The 15,474-nt window shown below is 39.3% G+C and overlaps 3 protein-coding genes across 3 annotated transcripts in view; 1 reads left to right on the forward strand and 2 right to left on the reverse strand.

The window, feature by feature from the left end:
• Positions 1–9,862, forward strand: part of LOC118409145 (adhesion G-protein coupled receptor G7-like) — a 27,316-nt gene extending 17,454 nt beyond the window's left edge. Inside the window, exons 10-24 of the mRNA XM_035810014.1 lie at positions 894–1,022; positions 1,479–1,588; positions 2,011–2,154; positions 2,528–2,622; positions 3,040–3,162; positions 3,396–3,556; positions 3,932–4,113; positions 4,739–4,909; positions 5,470–5,579; positions 6,218–6,480; positions 6,811–6,901; positions 7,296–7,417; positions 8,142–8,250; positions 8,656–8,769; positions 9,273–9,862. Coding sequence (XP_035665907.1) covers positions 894–1,022; positions 1,479–1,588; positions 2,011–2,154; positions 2,528–2,622; positions 3,040–3,162; positions 3,396–3,556; positions 3,932–4,113; positions 4,739–4,909; positions 5,470–5,579; positions 6,218–6,480; positions 6,811–6,901; positions 7,296–7,417; positions 8,142–8,250; positions 8,656–8,769; positions 9,273–9,429 — 2,081 coding nt within the window. The 3' untranslated portion in view covers positions 9,430–9,862. The remainder of the gene's footprint in view (positions 1–893; positions 1,023–1,478; positions 1,589–2,010; positions 2,155–2,527; positions 2,623–3,039; positions 3,163–3,395; positions 3,557–3,931; positions 4,114–4,738; positions 4,910–5,469; positions 5,580–6,217; positions 6,481–6,810; positions 6,902–7,295; positions 7,418–8,141; positions 8,251–8,655; positions 8,770–9,272) is intronic.
• LOC118409729 (3-oxoacyl-[acyl-carrier-protein] reductase FabG-like) overlaps positions 1–15,474 on the reverse strand; it is an 876,245-nt gene that overhangs the window by 700,751 nt on the left and 160,020 nt on the right. The window lies entirely within an intron of this gene.
• Positions 10,008–12,205, reverse strand: LOC118409748 (lysozyme c-1-like). Its single transcript, XM_035811031.1, has 4 exons — positions 11,999–12,205; positions 11,196–11,351; positions 10,692–10,767; positions 10,008–10,210 (listed from the first exon to the last, which is right to left on the reverse strand). Exons 1-4 carry the CDS (start codon positions 12,123–12,125, stop codon positions 10,150–10,152), a joined length of 420 nt encoding a protein of 139 aa, XP_035666924.1. The 5' UTR covers positions 12,126–12,205; the 3' UTR covers positions 10,008–10,149.

The following is a 15,474-nucleotide window of genomic DNA, read 5'->3' on the forward strand; positions in this document are numbered from 1 at the left end:
CGAACTACCATTTCTCTTGAAGTGATGTGAAACATGTATAGTATTCAAAGTGCGTAGAGGTGAAAGAATGACTGGGCCGTGACTGTGCCGGCTTGTTTATTATTATCATTTTAGTCATTGTCATTATTTTTTCATATAGTAATAGTCATTATTTACAAAAAAGAATAGCGAACGATCAATTTCTGTTGAAGGTGAAATGAAACCCATGTATTCCAAGTGCGTAAAGTCGAAAGACTATGTTACCAGAGCGTCTCCAAGGCAGACTATAAATTTCTCTTGAAGGTGACGTGAACCAATTGTATGCATTCAAAGTGAACTATTAATTTCTCTTGAAGGTGACGTGAAACCTGGCTATGTATTAAAAGTACCAGCTATGGAGCTGGTAGGTTGGGCGCAGGGTTGTACTAATAGCTCCATGGAGCTGGCTCCATGGAGCTGGCTCCATGGAGCTATTAGTACAACCCCTATTGGAGATTCAATATATAATGCCATTAATAAATGTATATTTGGTACGCAACCAAAGAGTCAAAACGTAGCCTAACGTTTTGGTCACCTTTCTCAGGGCAATACTGACTGGTTCTATTGCTCAATGCAGCTAGGTGTCGCTGCTTAAGTGTGAAAAAATGCGGACCTAAACGTAATTAAAAAGCTAATAGATTAATCATACATAATCATCATAATCATACATAGATTAAAGATCACATATGAAAATAAATTTTTGACACAAATATTTAAAGATGAATCCTGTGCCCACTATCATGTCATTTTATTCGCTACGACTTGACAATCACCAGTTTTGTTAATGTTACGTCACCTAGCACGCGGTTGATAACACCGAGCAATAACAATCAAACAAATGTCCACATCTATGACACCTATCGTTGGTCCCACAGCTACGTGTTACGGCGAAACGGTATCTGTGACAGACCAGTACTCCAACCGGGTAAATCTAACGTTTCCAAGCATTGCAGGAGACACACATGCCTACTCGAGGGAAAAGTGTGCTAACAACACGGAAAGTGGTAAGGAGATTCAAAGCTTTAAGCTTTTGGCGGCAAAGTTTCATTGACAAATTAAAAAAAAAACTATTCTTTTTTATACTTAGTTTACAATGCCAGTAGTCTTGATTTTAATTCATATCAATACTCGAAAACAAAGCATCAGATTCAGTGAAATCTTTCTAAACTACAGAATTTATTTTTCGATCAAAGGATTCGGAATGAAACCAGGTTTTGCTATTGATTGTATCTTTCATGTATGTAACTGTGTTTATTCCGTATATGATGGGTCGTCTTAAATGCAGTAAACGAATGTCATATAAGAAAAATGTCATAAATCAGTAACTGACTGGTTTTATACTACTAGATTAATTCTAAACAGTGTTCAATTCTCAGTTATGTAAAGTTCCATATCTATCCTAAAGCGATAAGGATCTGTTATATACTTTGTGTGATTCATTTTCAAGTTTATATCCCCAGCTGGAGTTCCGTTAGCAGTCCGCAGATGCACCGGAAGTTTTGACACAGGAGTCAGCTGGAGCAGCCCGGAGCTTTTGGACTGTGGCCTCGACCTGTCCAGACTAGCACAGGTGAAGCACATTTTGCTTTATAATTATGGCCGTAGGACTATATTGGATCAGGTTTAAAAGAATTCCACGGTTTGTTGTTGGATATGTTTACATTGGCGTCTATCAGAACTGACAAATTGTTGGAATTGTACCTAGTTAGCATTGTGCAATTAGCAACATGGTGAGTGTAAATGAAGTCTTATCATGGATGGTAAATGCTAGTTATCAATGCTTAATCTAACACTAGTCAGCGAATTACAATTTATCAAGTTACATTGTAACGTTATAGTGGTAGGTTTGGCTTGATTATACTTAAAAATATATGCTACTTTCAGGAACTATCTAACTAAATTTCATTCAGTCAGACTGAAAACTTTTTTCTTGTGAAAAACAAGCGGAAACGGAATCATTCACAACTTTCAATCTATCCTGGTGTTGGCTAGATCCCCGTAACTCCAGAAAACGTAGCAGAGGTCGCCGCAGACTTGCAGATTCTTACTTCTAACGGAAGTTCGCTCATGGCTGAAAACATCGCAGATGCCTCCACTGTACTGGACAATCTGGCTAATACGACTGGAGACCAGAATGTGAGTCTCATCCTTTTGGTAACCCATCAGAGGCGAGGCCAGTAGTGTTAGTTTTCCACGTTCTAGGATGTTAACCTAATCGATTCGAATTCAATAAATCCATAGATGGACAATAACGTACAAACAATGCTTTGATGCGCATCCCCCATGCATGATTATGGAGTTGTATTCCTTATTTGAAGTTGAAGTTGAAGGCCCCACAAGAAAGTATCACGGAACATTTTTATTCTTTCGAAAGCCATGTCACATTTCTATATCTGATAAAACACATCTCTTAAAGGTAAGAAAGGTAAAACATAGGATGGGACGTTTCTTAGAGCAATAGTTCTGCCAATTTGTTTTCATTAAGCCACATATCTGCTTGTACTTCCAGGTTGGCTACTCCGTGATGGTGTCTGTTGACCAGATAATGAACTCTGATGATGAGGTTCTTTACCAGAGTCAAGTCAAGGACCAGTCTCTCTCTAGGTACGAAACATGTGCTTAACATCAATAATGAATAAAATCATTTTAAAGGAAATGCTTTTTGAGTGGTACATTTGCATTGTAAAGGCACGGTTCTGAAATAATATGCATTTTAAAAATGATAAGAGCATAGGTGTGGTGTAGCCTGACTAAAATCCTCCTAGCGGCCGACCCTACAATAGCCGCCGCCCTTTGGGGAGGGGTCATTAACCCCAGCCAGCGAGAGATTATGTAAACATGTGTGTTGAAATGATGTTGCAACTCATTTCTCATGATTTTAGTTTCGTGACAGCTAATAAAGATTTAGATAATTGAAGATGATTACATTGATTTTAATCTAGCCACAACTTAGATAGATGTTGACGATTAATAGTAATGAATACTTAATTTTGTACACTAATATATTTTCTGTGTTTGCAGAATTGTGCGTGCAATTGAGCAGTTCAATGATCGTGTTAATCTGACAACAAAACGTTTCCGGCGCGTTGAGCAAAACATAGGCGTGGAAACCTACAAGATTGGTGCAGCAGAACTGATTAACAGGTAAAGCTACTACTTTGAAAAGAAGCAAACGGACATCTGTTGAGTTTGTCCCTGTCTTTTGGACCCATCGTCTTAACACCAAAGCCAAACGAAGATAAAGTGATTATGATTTGGTTTTCATTCAATCATTCACTTTTTATCTGTATCGTGCTGGATATACGAACTTGAATTGCACTGTTGACAATTTAAAACGGGCCACCGAATTGTCAATCCTCTTTATTCTTATCACACAGTGTTGGATTTTCATCCCTTGACGGCAGTGAAGATCTTGAGGACGGATCGGTTCGGTCCTATTCTGACTCCTCTTCCATCCCCAATGATCGAGTAGACGCGTCCATAGTCTTGCCTGCAGAGCTCGCATCTACCATTGCCTTCATGAGGGAAAATTTACCTGGTTAATGAATTTTCCTTCTTTTCTTTTTTGCAAATACTGTGACAATATAACCCTTTGTGCATTTTTTATATGAGACAGAACAAAATCTCATTCAATTGGCTATTATCGGTATAACTATCAATCTTTTTAACACATATCGAATACAATATTAATATGCTTTTCTTTTTTTAAACACATGCAGAATTCTTAGAACATATATGATGTAGGACTTTTAATATGTGATTTAAACAATCTAACCTTATCGTACCTGGCAACTCCTACTACTGTGTTTGCCCTTCATATGGTGATGTTGGGCCATGCGTAAGATTTTTGCAATGATGATTTATGTGCTGCATGTCTTAGACAGTGCTTTAGAAAAAATATTGTTTACCCAAGATTCCAGTGATGTGGAGGTTCGTCTGAGTTTCATCATCTACCAGAATAGCCGCTTGTTCCAGTCCAACCAGACGGCATCTTCCTCCAAAACCAGGGTCAACAGCAGGATCATTGCCAGCAGAGTCACCGGGTTTGACTTCAAGAATCTATCCAGCCCTGTAGTGACAAGATACCTTCCTGTCGTAAGTAATAAGACCTTCCATCTTAGAAGTCATTTTGGCAGATAAAAGAAATACGGGTCCTAATTGCAAGTGTGCAGATGTAGACACACTGGTGCACCAAATCCTTTTTGGCACCATTTTTGACAGATTGGTTCGGTGGACGTCACTCCGCCGTCATGGGGGCAGGGGCATGGCGAGTATCGAACTCGGGACCACTGATTCCGATTCCAACGCTCTAACCGCTGCGCCACACAGACAACCTTCTTTGGGGCAGATATTATCTACATATAAATAGATTTAGAAAATATACAGTGATTTTTTTTTTCAAATGTTTACTTGTGCTATCTTGCGTCTACATCTGTCCATGGTAATATTCCTGTTAACAGCTACCCTGCGCCTATGGCGAAACAGACCTATCTGTGTACATATGTGATGGCCCTTCGACTCTTGTTTCGCTTTGCATTTTTCAACATAGATGCCTGATTCTATGTAGATAGAGGCCATGAAATATTTCAAAACAAAAGACCAAGTTTAGAATAAGGTAGATTATTGAAGAAAATAACAGGTCCGTGGGTTTCAGAATTTGTTTACAATTAAACTTTTCTTCAGATAATCATTTTGGTTAATGCTTGCAATCTTTTCGCAGGTTCAAAACAGCACGAACCGCACAGTGGACAACGTCAGGTGTGTATTCTGGGATTTTCAAGCTGAAGGAGGGGCTGGTGCCTGGTCAACAGAGGGGTGCGACTTTGTTGGGATTGACAATAGCAGGGTCGTCTGCGAGTGTAACCATCTTACCAACTTTGCTGTTTTGACGGTAGGTTTTTCAGTTTGTGTATCTGAGAATGGCTTGATGTCATGTCAAAATAACGCCTTGTGGTTAAAGCATTTTTGTTCTCCATATAACAGCTATATCCTAGGACCCATTTCCGTACATTACAAATAGTCACTAACGTGGTGTAGTGAATTGAGGAGGGCAAGGTCCTTATCGAAGTATAAATCTTGCATGGGTTCAAATGTTTTTTTAAGTTTCGTGAAAGAATTCTTGTTGTTCACCTTGGCAGACGCCTTGGAGATCAATGAAATCCCTTGGTAGTAGGCCATTGGTCAGTTGTTTGGCTGGGATACAATTTGTAGAGAAATGACTGTATCTGTAAGTAACTGCAACAGGATAGTAAAAGACGCAAAGAATTGTGGAAGTTATTTGCAAATTTTTCACCTTCAAAGGCTACTGGCAGTACTGCGCACACCACAATTTCGCTAGATTTATCTAATTTTTGTATACTGCACCTTTTTTGTATCTTTTCATCCCATTAAAATCATGATGGAAGATGCTTGTTTTTTTTGATAGCCAAAAATCATCACGCTTAATTTCAGGACATCTATGGAGGCTTACAGAGCATTGCCCTGGACCTGATCAGTAAAGTTGGGATTGCCCTGTCCATCACAGGCCTCACTTTAACACTCATCACCTACGTGATATTCAAGTAAGTTGTTTAGATAGTCAAGTCAGTTTAGTGTTTTTAATGAATGTATTGTAGTTTACTTTAATGTGATTTAACTAAAACGTTAATGCAGTCTCTTTACTTACTTGTCCTTGGTACTGAAACTGGTCTCCCATGGTTATGAAAGTATAGTCAACTTTTTTATGGTGCTAGACGTATTACCATTTTGTTGATTCTGCTGGTTTTTGAGGATCTGCATCTGAGAGATTGGCATTTATGCGTCCATTTTTCTGACGCTTTTACGTCTTTTCATAATGTTCATATGTATTGCTGTCGTTGGTATGTACATGTTCGAGGCGTTCACATTGGTGTGAACATGTGATCACATTGTTGCTTCAGACGTTCACTTGCTCATGTTGCTGAGACTATCAACGGACTATACATGTTCATGATGCACAACATGTCGAGAGAGTTTGTATTATTGAATGAAGACCTTTATTGCATATTTTTGCCCCACTGGGCAAAGTACAGGTCACACGGTAACAATCATATAAATTTATGTGTGCACGCGTACTCATATGTATAATCTACTCTAGTGCATTCTTCTTCCTCTCGCTTCTTGGTAATTGCATTAATGTAGCTAGCTGTATGATTGGTATTATGATATTATTAATTTTCAGGCAACTGCGTCAGACAAGACCACAGCACATCCTCACCCACCTGTGCAGCGCCTTGCTGGCGACTCTCGTCATCTTCCTGGCCGGCATCGACGCCACCAGCTCCCCAGTCGGCTGCACGGTGGTGTCGTTCCTGCTGCACTACTTCCTCCTGGCGGTGTTCATGTGGATGGCCGTGGAAGCCTTCAACATGTACCTGGCCTTCGTTATAGTCTTGGGGGCTCACGTGTCCAGGTTTATGCTCAAGGCAGCCATATTTGCGTGGGGTGAGTAGAGTTTCATTTTGAAGCAGTTGCTTTGGTCAGAAGTTACTGCCACATACAGGACTGGTATTGATTATGGCATTCGACACGATGAACAAGATAAAAAAAATTACTGCCATCATCATACATGATTTAATTATGCTCTGTATGTCAAGTGTAATTACCATTTTTGAGATTTCTTATCTGTTGAATACTGTCACCTTGCACTTTATATACAATCCTGGGTTCAATGATTTTCAGAATAGCAAAAATGGATACCCATATTCTTTACAATTAATCAATATTATTAAGAATTGGGAAATGATGTATTTACTGCGTCTGTATATCTTTTAGGTCTTCCCCTTGTCATTGCCATCGTCACATTGGCTGTGGATATTCCCAGCACCTACCCTAACGAGCAAGAGACCTACAGGAGCTCAGAATTGTAAGCCGTGATGCATATATCAGCCTGTTACCCCTCTCATTCATCAATCATACTCCATCATTTGATAGAATTCCTTTTATAATCAAAGGTATTGTCGTTTTGCCATATTGACAGAAAAAAACAGCATGTCAGCATGCAATTGCTGAAATGATAGGGAAATGTTGAGTGATTGAGTGAGTGAGTGAGTGAGTGAGTGAGTGAGTGAGTGAGTGAATTAATGAGTGAGTGAGTGAGAATGAGTGAGCAAGTGAGCGTGTGAGCAAGTTGGTGGGTGAGTTAGAGGAAAAACATGTCTACATTTTGATACATATCTAAAGAGAGATAGCTTAGCATGAAAGACCCAGCCAGGAACAGTGACGAAGTGATATTTTCTCTCCTCGTTCTCTCTGCTTAGTTGCTGGCTGCAGGGTAACCAGTTGTACTTTGGGTTCCTGTTGCCTGCGGGACTGGTACTACTGTTCAACACCATCGTCTACATCGTGGTTATTAGCAAACTGGTCTGCGGGAGGAACGAAGGTTAGTTTTAAAGATAATTTCCTGTCTTACATACAATGATTTCATTTTAACCCTATCTAGACTGGTGGGGGAGGGGGCTTAAAGTGCCCGCACCAACCTTGACGTCGTATAACTGCTGAACGGCGTTTGCTAGGACTACGAAACTTGGTGACTTTTCCTTTTATTGCTAGTCCACACTTGTTTATCTATATCATTAACATCCTATGTAATCTCAAGTTACAATCATAATTGAATATTCATAATTAATGCTAATTTGATGACGTCAGGGGTCAAAATCCAAGATGGCGTACATTGTCATTAGCAACAGTAAAAATATGCTATTTTACTCAAATTCCGTCAGACTCTTTTTGTTTTTTACAGTGCTTTGCCAAATTTTTTTTCCGTCAAAACCTTTTTTTTTTCAAAATCTTATCCAAAAAAGGCCAGTCAAGATAGGGTTAAAATACCATACAAAAGCATATACAGTGGTGCCTCCCTACAAATGAAGACAGACAGCAAAATACAATACGCAAAATCGACGCCGAAAAGATTTACAGGGCTTTGCCAAAAACTTATCAGATTTGTGCAACTGATTGTTTGGGCCTCTTTATCTCATATTCTGCTTCTCATGACAGAGAGAGAGATTCTCACATTATCACTACGTAACTCGGACAAAATAGTCTAGTCACAATCATGGAGTTTGCCAATCCCAAGTTATTCAGTCTCCAAACCTTTACGTTTGCAGGGAGAGTTGTTGATCACAAAAGCGGTGCGACGAAACAGAACCTGCGCATCGCCATCGCTGTCATGGTGCTGGTCGGACTCACCTGGGTCTTTGGGTTCTTCATGATCAGGTCAGGAATCTCACATTTATCATAGCAACTTGAATGCCCTACTACGATCTCCAAAATTTTTTACACGTTTTATTCCTTTCTTTGCAAATTAATCAAAACAAAACCACGTGCAAAAAGAAAATGGTACAGCAGAAAGATTAAATTAAAAGATTAAAGATTAAATGTATTTTTAATGTAATTTGATTTTGTACAAGGCCGTTTCTGTAAATTATGGAAATTCTAGCGGATGAGCTAAAAATATCATACTATGCCGAAAAAAAATAAGAACATGCATTGCATACGTATCTTAATGTGAGCTTTGGTATCGTTTTGGAATAGTTTTTTCATCTATCAGCTACTTGTATCGATGTTAAGTATTGATGAATAAACAAAAGTTTTCATCAAATCGCTGCTATTGTGTTCCAGTGACGGAAGGATCGTCTTTTCCTACTTATTTTGCATCTTCAACTCCCTGCAAGGATTCTTCATCTTCATCTTCCATACTCTACGGCAGAAGGAAGTCCAAAACTTGTGGTTCAAGTGAGTCGGAAAATTTAAGTTTGCCCTTTTTAAACGTCTTTTATGTTCTAAATTACATTTTTCCCTTTCTTTCTCTTTTCTTTTTGTTTATACAGGTTATATCAAGTTATATAAGGGAGTCATTCGGTGTCTGTTTCAATGAACGACTGTCGAGTCGGGTGACGAGTCCAAGGCGTTACTCACCTTACAGGTCATAGACGTCGCCGTCAATAATGTTATCCATTGGAAAATTGTATTTTCATTCTACAAAAAAATATCCAACATGTCCGAGTATATAAAAACCCAATAGTATATCCTTGCAATAGTTGAACTGTAATTTCCAACACAAAGATTGGACTCGCCGAAATTTTTAGGGGGCAAATAGTATGTTTGGGGCAAATAGTATATATTTGGCTTTGCCCCAGTGCTTTGCTGAAAAATCGATTCGTCATCCCCCTAAGAAATGATTGATGTTGTTCATTGTGATCTGCACACTTATTAAACCATGCTCTCTCTACATTAAGGTGTTGTGCCTGTTTTGTGGACGATGCTCGCACAACCAAGACTTCAGCAGGAAAGTCATCGTCCAATCTAGTCGAGTCCAACGAGGAAAGCTACTCACGAGGAGCGCAGAGAGGAAACGCCCCAGAGAGCGTGCCGATGGAGGTTTATATGGAGTAGTGTTTAAGGCACTAATGATAATTATAACGATTGTGCTTTCCTCTCCAAAGACCCTTTGTCATAGAATGACAGGAGTTTTTTTTTTTTACTTTTACACACAGATGTAGATTCGTTCATTGGGAACATTAACTTTTCATTAACCAAACGCCATGTTGTATGTCATCTTAATCGTAAATAATGGTGAAAGATTAGTGAATTGTATTATTCAATTGCATTTAACTTCGATTAAAAATCAGAAAAGATTGTAAACTGAGAGTTTTTTTTTCAAATGAACAGTAAGAAAAGGTAGGAATATGCTCAACGTCTATTGGTTTATACTATGGTGGTGGATCATGCGTTCTATTTTGACTTAGCGAGGTACACCACGGGGCAATGGTAATGGCCAGAACTGCACATCTTTTATTCAGATACACGTTATTTTTAGGGTGCGTTAGGTGTTCCATACATCTCATTGGGCAAAAGCTTATCGTGCAGATCACAGTTCGTTAGTGATGGAAGCAACATGTTCAGCATTTTCTTTGAAAAATATATACATGTATGCCTGACGAAATAATGATTCAACAGGCACGCAAGAGACATTAGATTCATTTGATGTTTTATTCGTGAGACTCCAACCCAGTGCCGAATCTTAACACAATTGGGAGAAATTGCAGTGGCGCCTGGTGGAGTTGATGCAATGTGTTGATATCAACGACAGTCTGCTCATCAATGGTGAGGTATCTACCAGCAGCCGCTGACGTAGCTGGAGGTGCTGCCCTGGCAGTTGTTTTGCCAGCCATACCTGTAAGAGAGTTAGAGTGTGTTAATTTCTTTGTCTGCCTTGTGTGATGACTTGGATGCTTTATTAGTCCAATAGCTGACATACAAAAATGCCCATTAGCTGACATACATGCCAATTAGTGATGATGCGCATCTGAAGCACACACATACCCATTCTACTCTATCTTTTTGCTGGAATTCCGTTGGCATTCGAAACAATGGCTTTTCCCCCAACCTACCATGTAGGAGGCCGCAATAATACACATTCCCACAGTCAATGCAGTACTTTATAGCTCTGACCTTCCACAAATTTTTCCTTTCCATGATGAGTTCTTGCCCCACATTAGTCAAGGTAACCTTTTACTAAATGAAAGAAAAAATCTACTTATAGTAGACAAAAGCTTCAGTGGTACTAAGTATCCTAATCAAATAATGAGCACGGTATAGATAAATGAAAAGAGTAAAATGTACTCCTTATTGCTACAACAGAAATGTTAACTCACCAGGCAGAGAATCCATGACGCTGGTAGATCAGCTTGGCACACCTGACGTCATCAGCGATGTTGTTGTCACGGAGGTCTGGGTTAGAGAGGAGACAAAGTGGTCATTAAAAATAGGGACCAGTGCTAACACACGGGATAGGACTTAGCATTTTATATGCTGGGCAGTATTATATACGTAACATAAGGTAAAAGGTAGCCTCATAACCTGAGGCCGTAGGGGCAGGGGGTTGTTATTAACTGTGCCTATGCATATGGCATGGTATTGGAAGGCGTAGACCAACCTTCTTTTTCCACAACACGTAACATAGCATTCATATATAATCAAATTCTCATATAAAGCATGATTATATTTTCAAATTTCTATATACATGTACTAGTAGCTATGCACTCGATGAAGCTCCGGAATACCATAAAGCTGAAAGCCAATGCAGGAACGGCATCCACTTCTTTCTACAGTTACCACTGTTTTGTGATGTTCAGATAATTAACATGTTGTATACTTACTGGAGCAGGAGACGCCACAGTCATTGTGTGGTCCACCGTTGTCGCACCAGTAGTGATCGTTGATCTGGAACAGCCCGTGATCGTAGGATCCGTCCCAGTTGGGGCCGCCTCTGGCTCCAGTCCTGAAGGAACTCTCGTGCTGAACCAGACAGATCCCTGTGGGAACATCACAACTCGTTCTTCATCAATTGTCACCATTGTGTTGCACTGTCTGTGCAGTTATCACCCCTCCCCCTCCCCTTTTTTAACATTGCGGAGACATCACACTTCATGTAAGGCTACTTCACCTTTATCCGCAAGGCAACCTATATTCGTTCCATCTAAAAGCAGGGTATTCCGGAATATCTAGTCGATAAGCGGTGGTTTTATTTTCAAAATATTGAAATTTTATAGTACAATTGAGTACAAATTACTACATTGTGTAGCCAAAGAGCTAAAGGACAGCAATTCATCATCATCATCAGGAACTGAAAAAAGTGGGTCAACTAGTTCTTGTTATAAGAAACACACATATGACAGAGGCTATGGACAAGCTTATTCAGAGACTGTGAATAGCTAGGTTTTAGCTGAGCTTCCTCACATCGTCGTTCTGGGTCGTCGGAAGGCATGAAACGGTGGGATACGTCTGCTGTGTAGGCTTTTCTAGATAACAATGACGAAACGCTGGAGTGACTAAGGACAGAAATCGCTTGAGTCGAGGGGAAAACTGATCTAAATGACCTCTGTAGATGACCTAAGTTGTCAGGTAGCAACGTGGCAGAGAGGTAGTCTCTAGTAGAATAATTTTGAAACTGGGTACTTACATTCGCCGGCCTGAGATCGGGAAGTCAGACCGCGAGACACCAGCTCGTTGGCCAGTTCACAGCGCTCGTAGGTCTTGGCATGCGCCGTGCAGACCAGCCCCATCACTAGTACTACAGCCAGGAACATCTTGGACTCCTCTGCAGTCTGTACTGAACACAGTGTGTCTGAGCTAGTCTTGAAGATCGGTGGACGAGTTCTAGTGGTGACAGCGCCATGTATTTATACGTACCGGCAACCTTCAATTGACGTTGGCCGGATCTTTGCACAGTTCTATTATTGTACCGAACAAACGGAAACTATGAAGGCAAATTTGGTTGGCCAATAAAAGGTGACCTCAAGGTCATTATCATACGTAATACCTATAGCTGTCACATTTATAGTTTTAAAGTCACGTATTTTAACGGTAATGTCCAGTCAGATTTACCATTGGCATAAGATAGTATCAAAGCTGGTGAAGGAGTAAAGCTGAACAAAGGGACTCATCAGCCACTGGGAGACAAAACACTCTAATAAAAACATTTCTTTCACCAAGCTGAATATTCTCGGACATGTTTACAATTTTGGCATATGATTCTCGTGATGACTTTCCGAAGTAAAATAATGTCAACATTTCAATCCTACATTGGCACGTAGACTTCAACATAGGCGCAATGCTACAGTTCTCTTTACAGGTTCTTCTCGGTTCACCTTGGGTAGCCTTAACCCTTGTCCTACTGAGGATTTTTTGGACCAATTGAACCCCCTTAATCTGGCAAATTAATCCATTTCAGTACAGTAAAATTTACTTCCCCAATTTTGCTCTGCCGCATTAAGTTAGAAATGCCCCAAACCCGTAAAGATACTGGGCCCACATACAGGCATTATATTTGTGCATCCCGTGTATAAATACACGGGCTCAGCAAGACAAGTGAGCAAGGTCAGCCACGCGCAGAAGGGCTGTACCTTGAGTTAGGTCAAGCAGAGGGTCACGCTGTACCACTAAGTGACATCTTTATGTATATATAACTTTATTGCACAACAATTGTACGAGGTACAAAGTATGGCATCTACATAACTACAGTGCTATAACTTAACTTAGGGCTTATCTAACTAATACAGGAGTTGTAGTATGGGATAAGTTTCTTACAATCATTGGAGGCTTTTACAATCATTTGGGGAATTTCTAATGTCAAAACCTTCTTTGATATATTTTCCTATATCTGCCATGCAGGGATTGTCACATGTCATTATGTATCTGAATTTGCACTTCAGGTCCATTTGGATAAATCCTTGTGTACAAAATGACAGCCTTCTGTATTAGAGAATTGCGTATATTGGAATATTTGGGACATACAACCATAAAGTGATATTCGTCTTCGATTAGCTCTGGACAATAGGGATTTTTTGGAATCTTCCGGTTTCTATATTTAATTTGTGACAGCCAATTCTGAGTTGTGTGATTGCCCTACGAACGTCAAGGCTCTTTATGGTTGAAATGTAATTTTCTTGCTTGTAATGCTTGTTCAATGTAGAAAGAGATGAGAGTTTGGAATTGTTTCGAATAGAGGAATGCCAATTTTGCACGTATATATCTTGTAAACGTTGTCGTAACTGAGTGGTGATTGTGTCTATGTGGTATGACCTCGGGTTCAGCCATATGTGTCCAAAGCCTTGGTAGTTGAGGATATTTTTTACGTGGACAATCCAATCATGTTCTCCGAATGAAACAGTATTGTATGCCTCACGAAGAAGGGCATCTTCGGGCAGATTAACTAAACGATGCCAATATTTCACAAGTTGCATTTCTGCATCAATCCTAGCTGGGAAAGTTCCCAATTCTCCCCTGACACCATCGTTTGAGGCTTTGGCATGAATGCCTAACAGAAATTTTTGGAAGCGCATGTCAATGATGTCAAATTCTGGAATTTGTTGATTTGAGTCTAGGTTTATAATTTGGAAACCGTTATCTCGTAAAATATGGCTATTGGCATGACGCAATAGTATTTCTTTATCTGTATTTCTTTCCAAACATACAACATAAGTAGTATTCAAAGCAGAAGAGGTGGTTTTTCGAATGGTAGCTGGAAAGTTATCTTGAATATTAAGTTTTTTAAGTAAAGTAGAAAAAACCTTTGAGGAAGGTTCGCAGATGTTATTGGTATGTGATACAATGATTCTTATACTTTTAGAAAAACGGTCAAAGCATGTGATTTCTGAACAGTACATAAAGATGGGTTTTACAAATTTGTCAAATAGATTTTTTCCGAGATTGATTGAAATGTCCTTGTTAGAGAGTAAAAGAGCCTTGAGTTTGAAAAGTGCTCTCATTGCTTTGGTTTTCAAATATTTCCTGGCGGTTTTGAATTTTCCGGAGAATGTGAAAGGAATGCCGAGGTATGTATAGCTGTCAGTGATTTCTATATTTTTGCCATAAATATGGAATTGGTCTTTGTTATTCTTGCTAGAACCTTTGCCAAAAACAACTACCTTGGTTTTTGAAACATTGACAGATAGCTTCCATTTCTTACAATAGTTTTCTAGGCAGTCAATACAATGCTGTAGCCCTTGTTTTGACGATGAAATCAGAGCGAGATCGTCTGCCCAGGATAAACAGTTTAGAGATTTTGAGGTCAGGACTGCAGGGTCACATTTTGTGGGGTCAAAGCACTCAGATATATCATTGATGAATAAATTAAATAATAAAGGACTAAGATTACATCCCTGCCGTACTCCGCATATGGAAGGAAAGGAGTTTGATAATCCATTATCTAATCTAACTGCATAATTCACATCATTGTACATGGATTTTATAATATTAAAGAAATTACCTCCGATACCACATTTATGCAACTTATAGAATAGCCCATCTCGCCAAACACTGTCAAATGCCTTCCTCATGTCAACAAAGCATACGAATAGTTTTCCGCCTTTTTTCTTGGTGTATTTGTCTATTAGAGATTTTAAGATAAAAACATTGTCGGAGGTTCTACATCTTTTCCGGAACCCAAACTGTGTGTCATCTAGAAGTTTGTTTCTTTCTGCAAAGTTTTGTAACCTGTTGTTTAGAATGAGTGTGAATAATTTGGATAGACAACTAGAAATCGCTATTCCTCGATAGTTGTCTGCATTACTTTTATCACCTGATTTATGTATTGGCTTAAGAATACTTGTATTCCAGTTGGAAGGAAAGGTGCCTTTATCAAGTATAGTATTGAAAAGACTCACTAAAGGTTGACATAGATGTTTTGCACCATACTTTAACATTTCATTTGAGATTGAGTCGATACCGGAAGCTTTTCCCGTTTTTAATAATTTTAAACCATTTAAGACTTCCACTGGAGTGAATGGGAAATCTAAGGGATTTGGGGTATGATCATCTAACTGATTAAGGTATTCAGTGACCGTTTTTTCGAAGACAGTATCAAAGCTGCTGTCATTTATCAAATTATTTAAACTTGTAAAGTGGTGTATCCATTCTTCAGATGATATATTGGGA

The sequence above is a fragment of the Branchiostoma floridae genome, chromosome 2 (assembly GCF_000003815.2).
Source record: "Branchiostoma floridae strain S238N-H82 chromosome 2, Bfl_VNyyK, whole genome shotgun sequence".
NCBI classification, from domain to species: Eukaryota; Metazoa; Chordata; class Leptocardii; order Amphioxiformes; family Branchiostomatidae; genus Branchiostoma; species Branchiostoma floridae.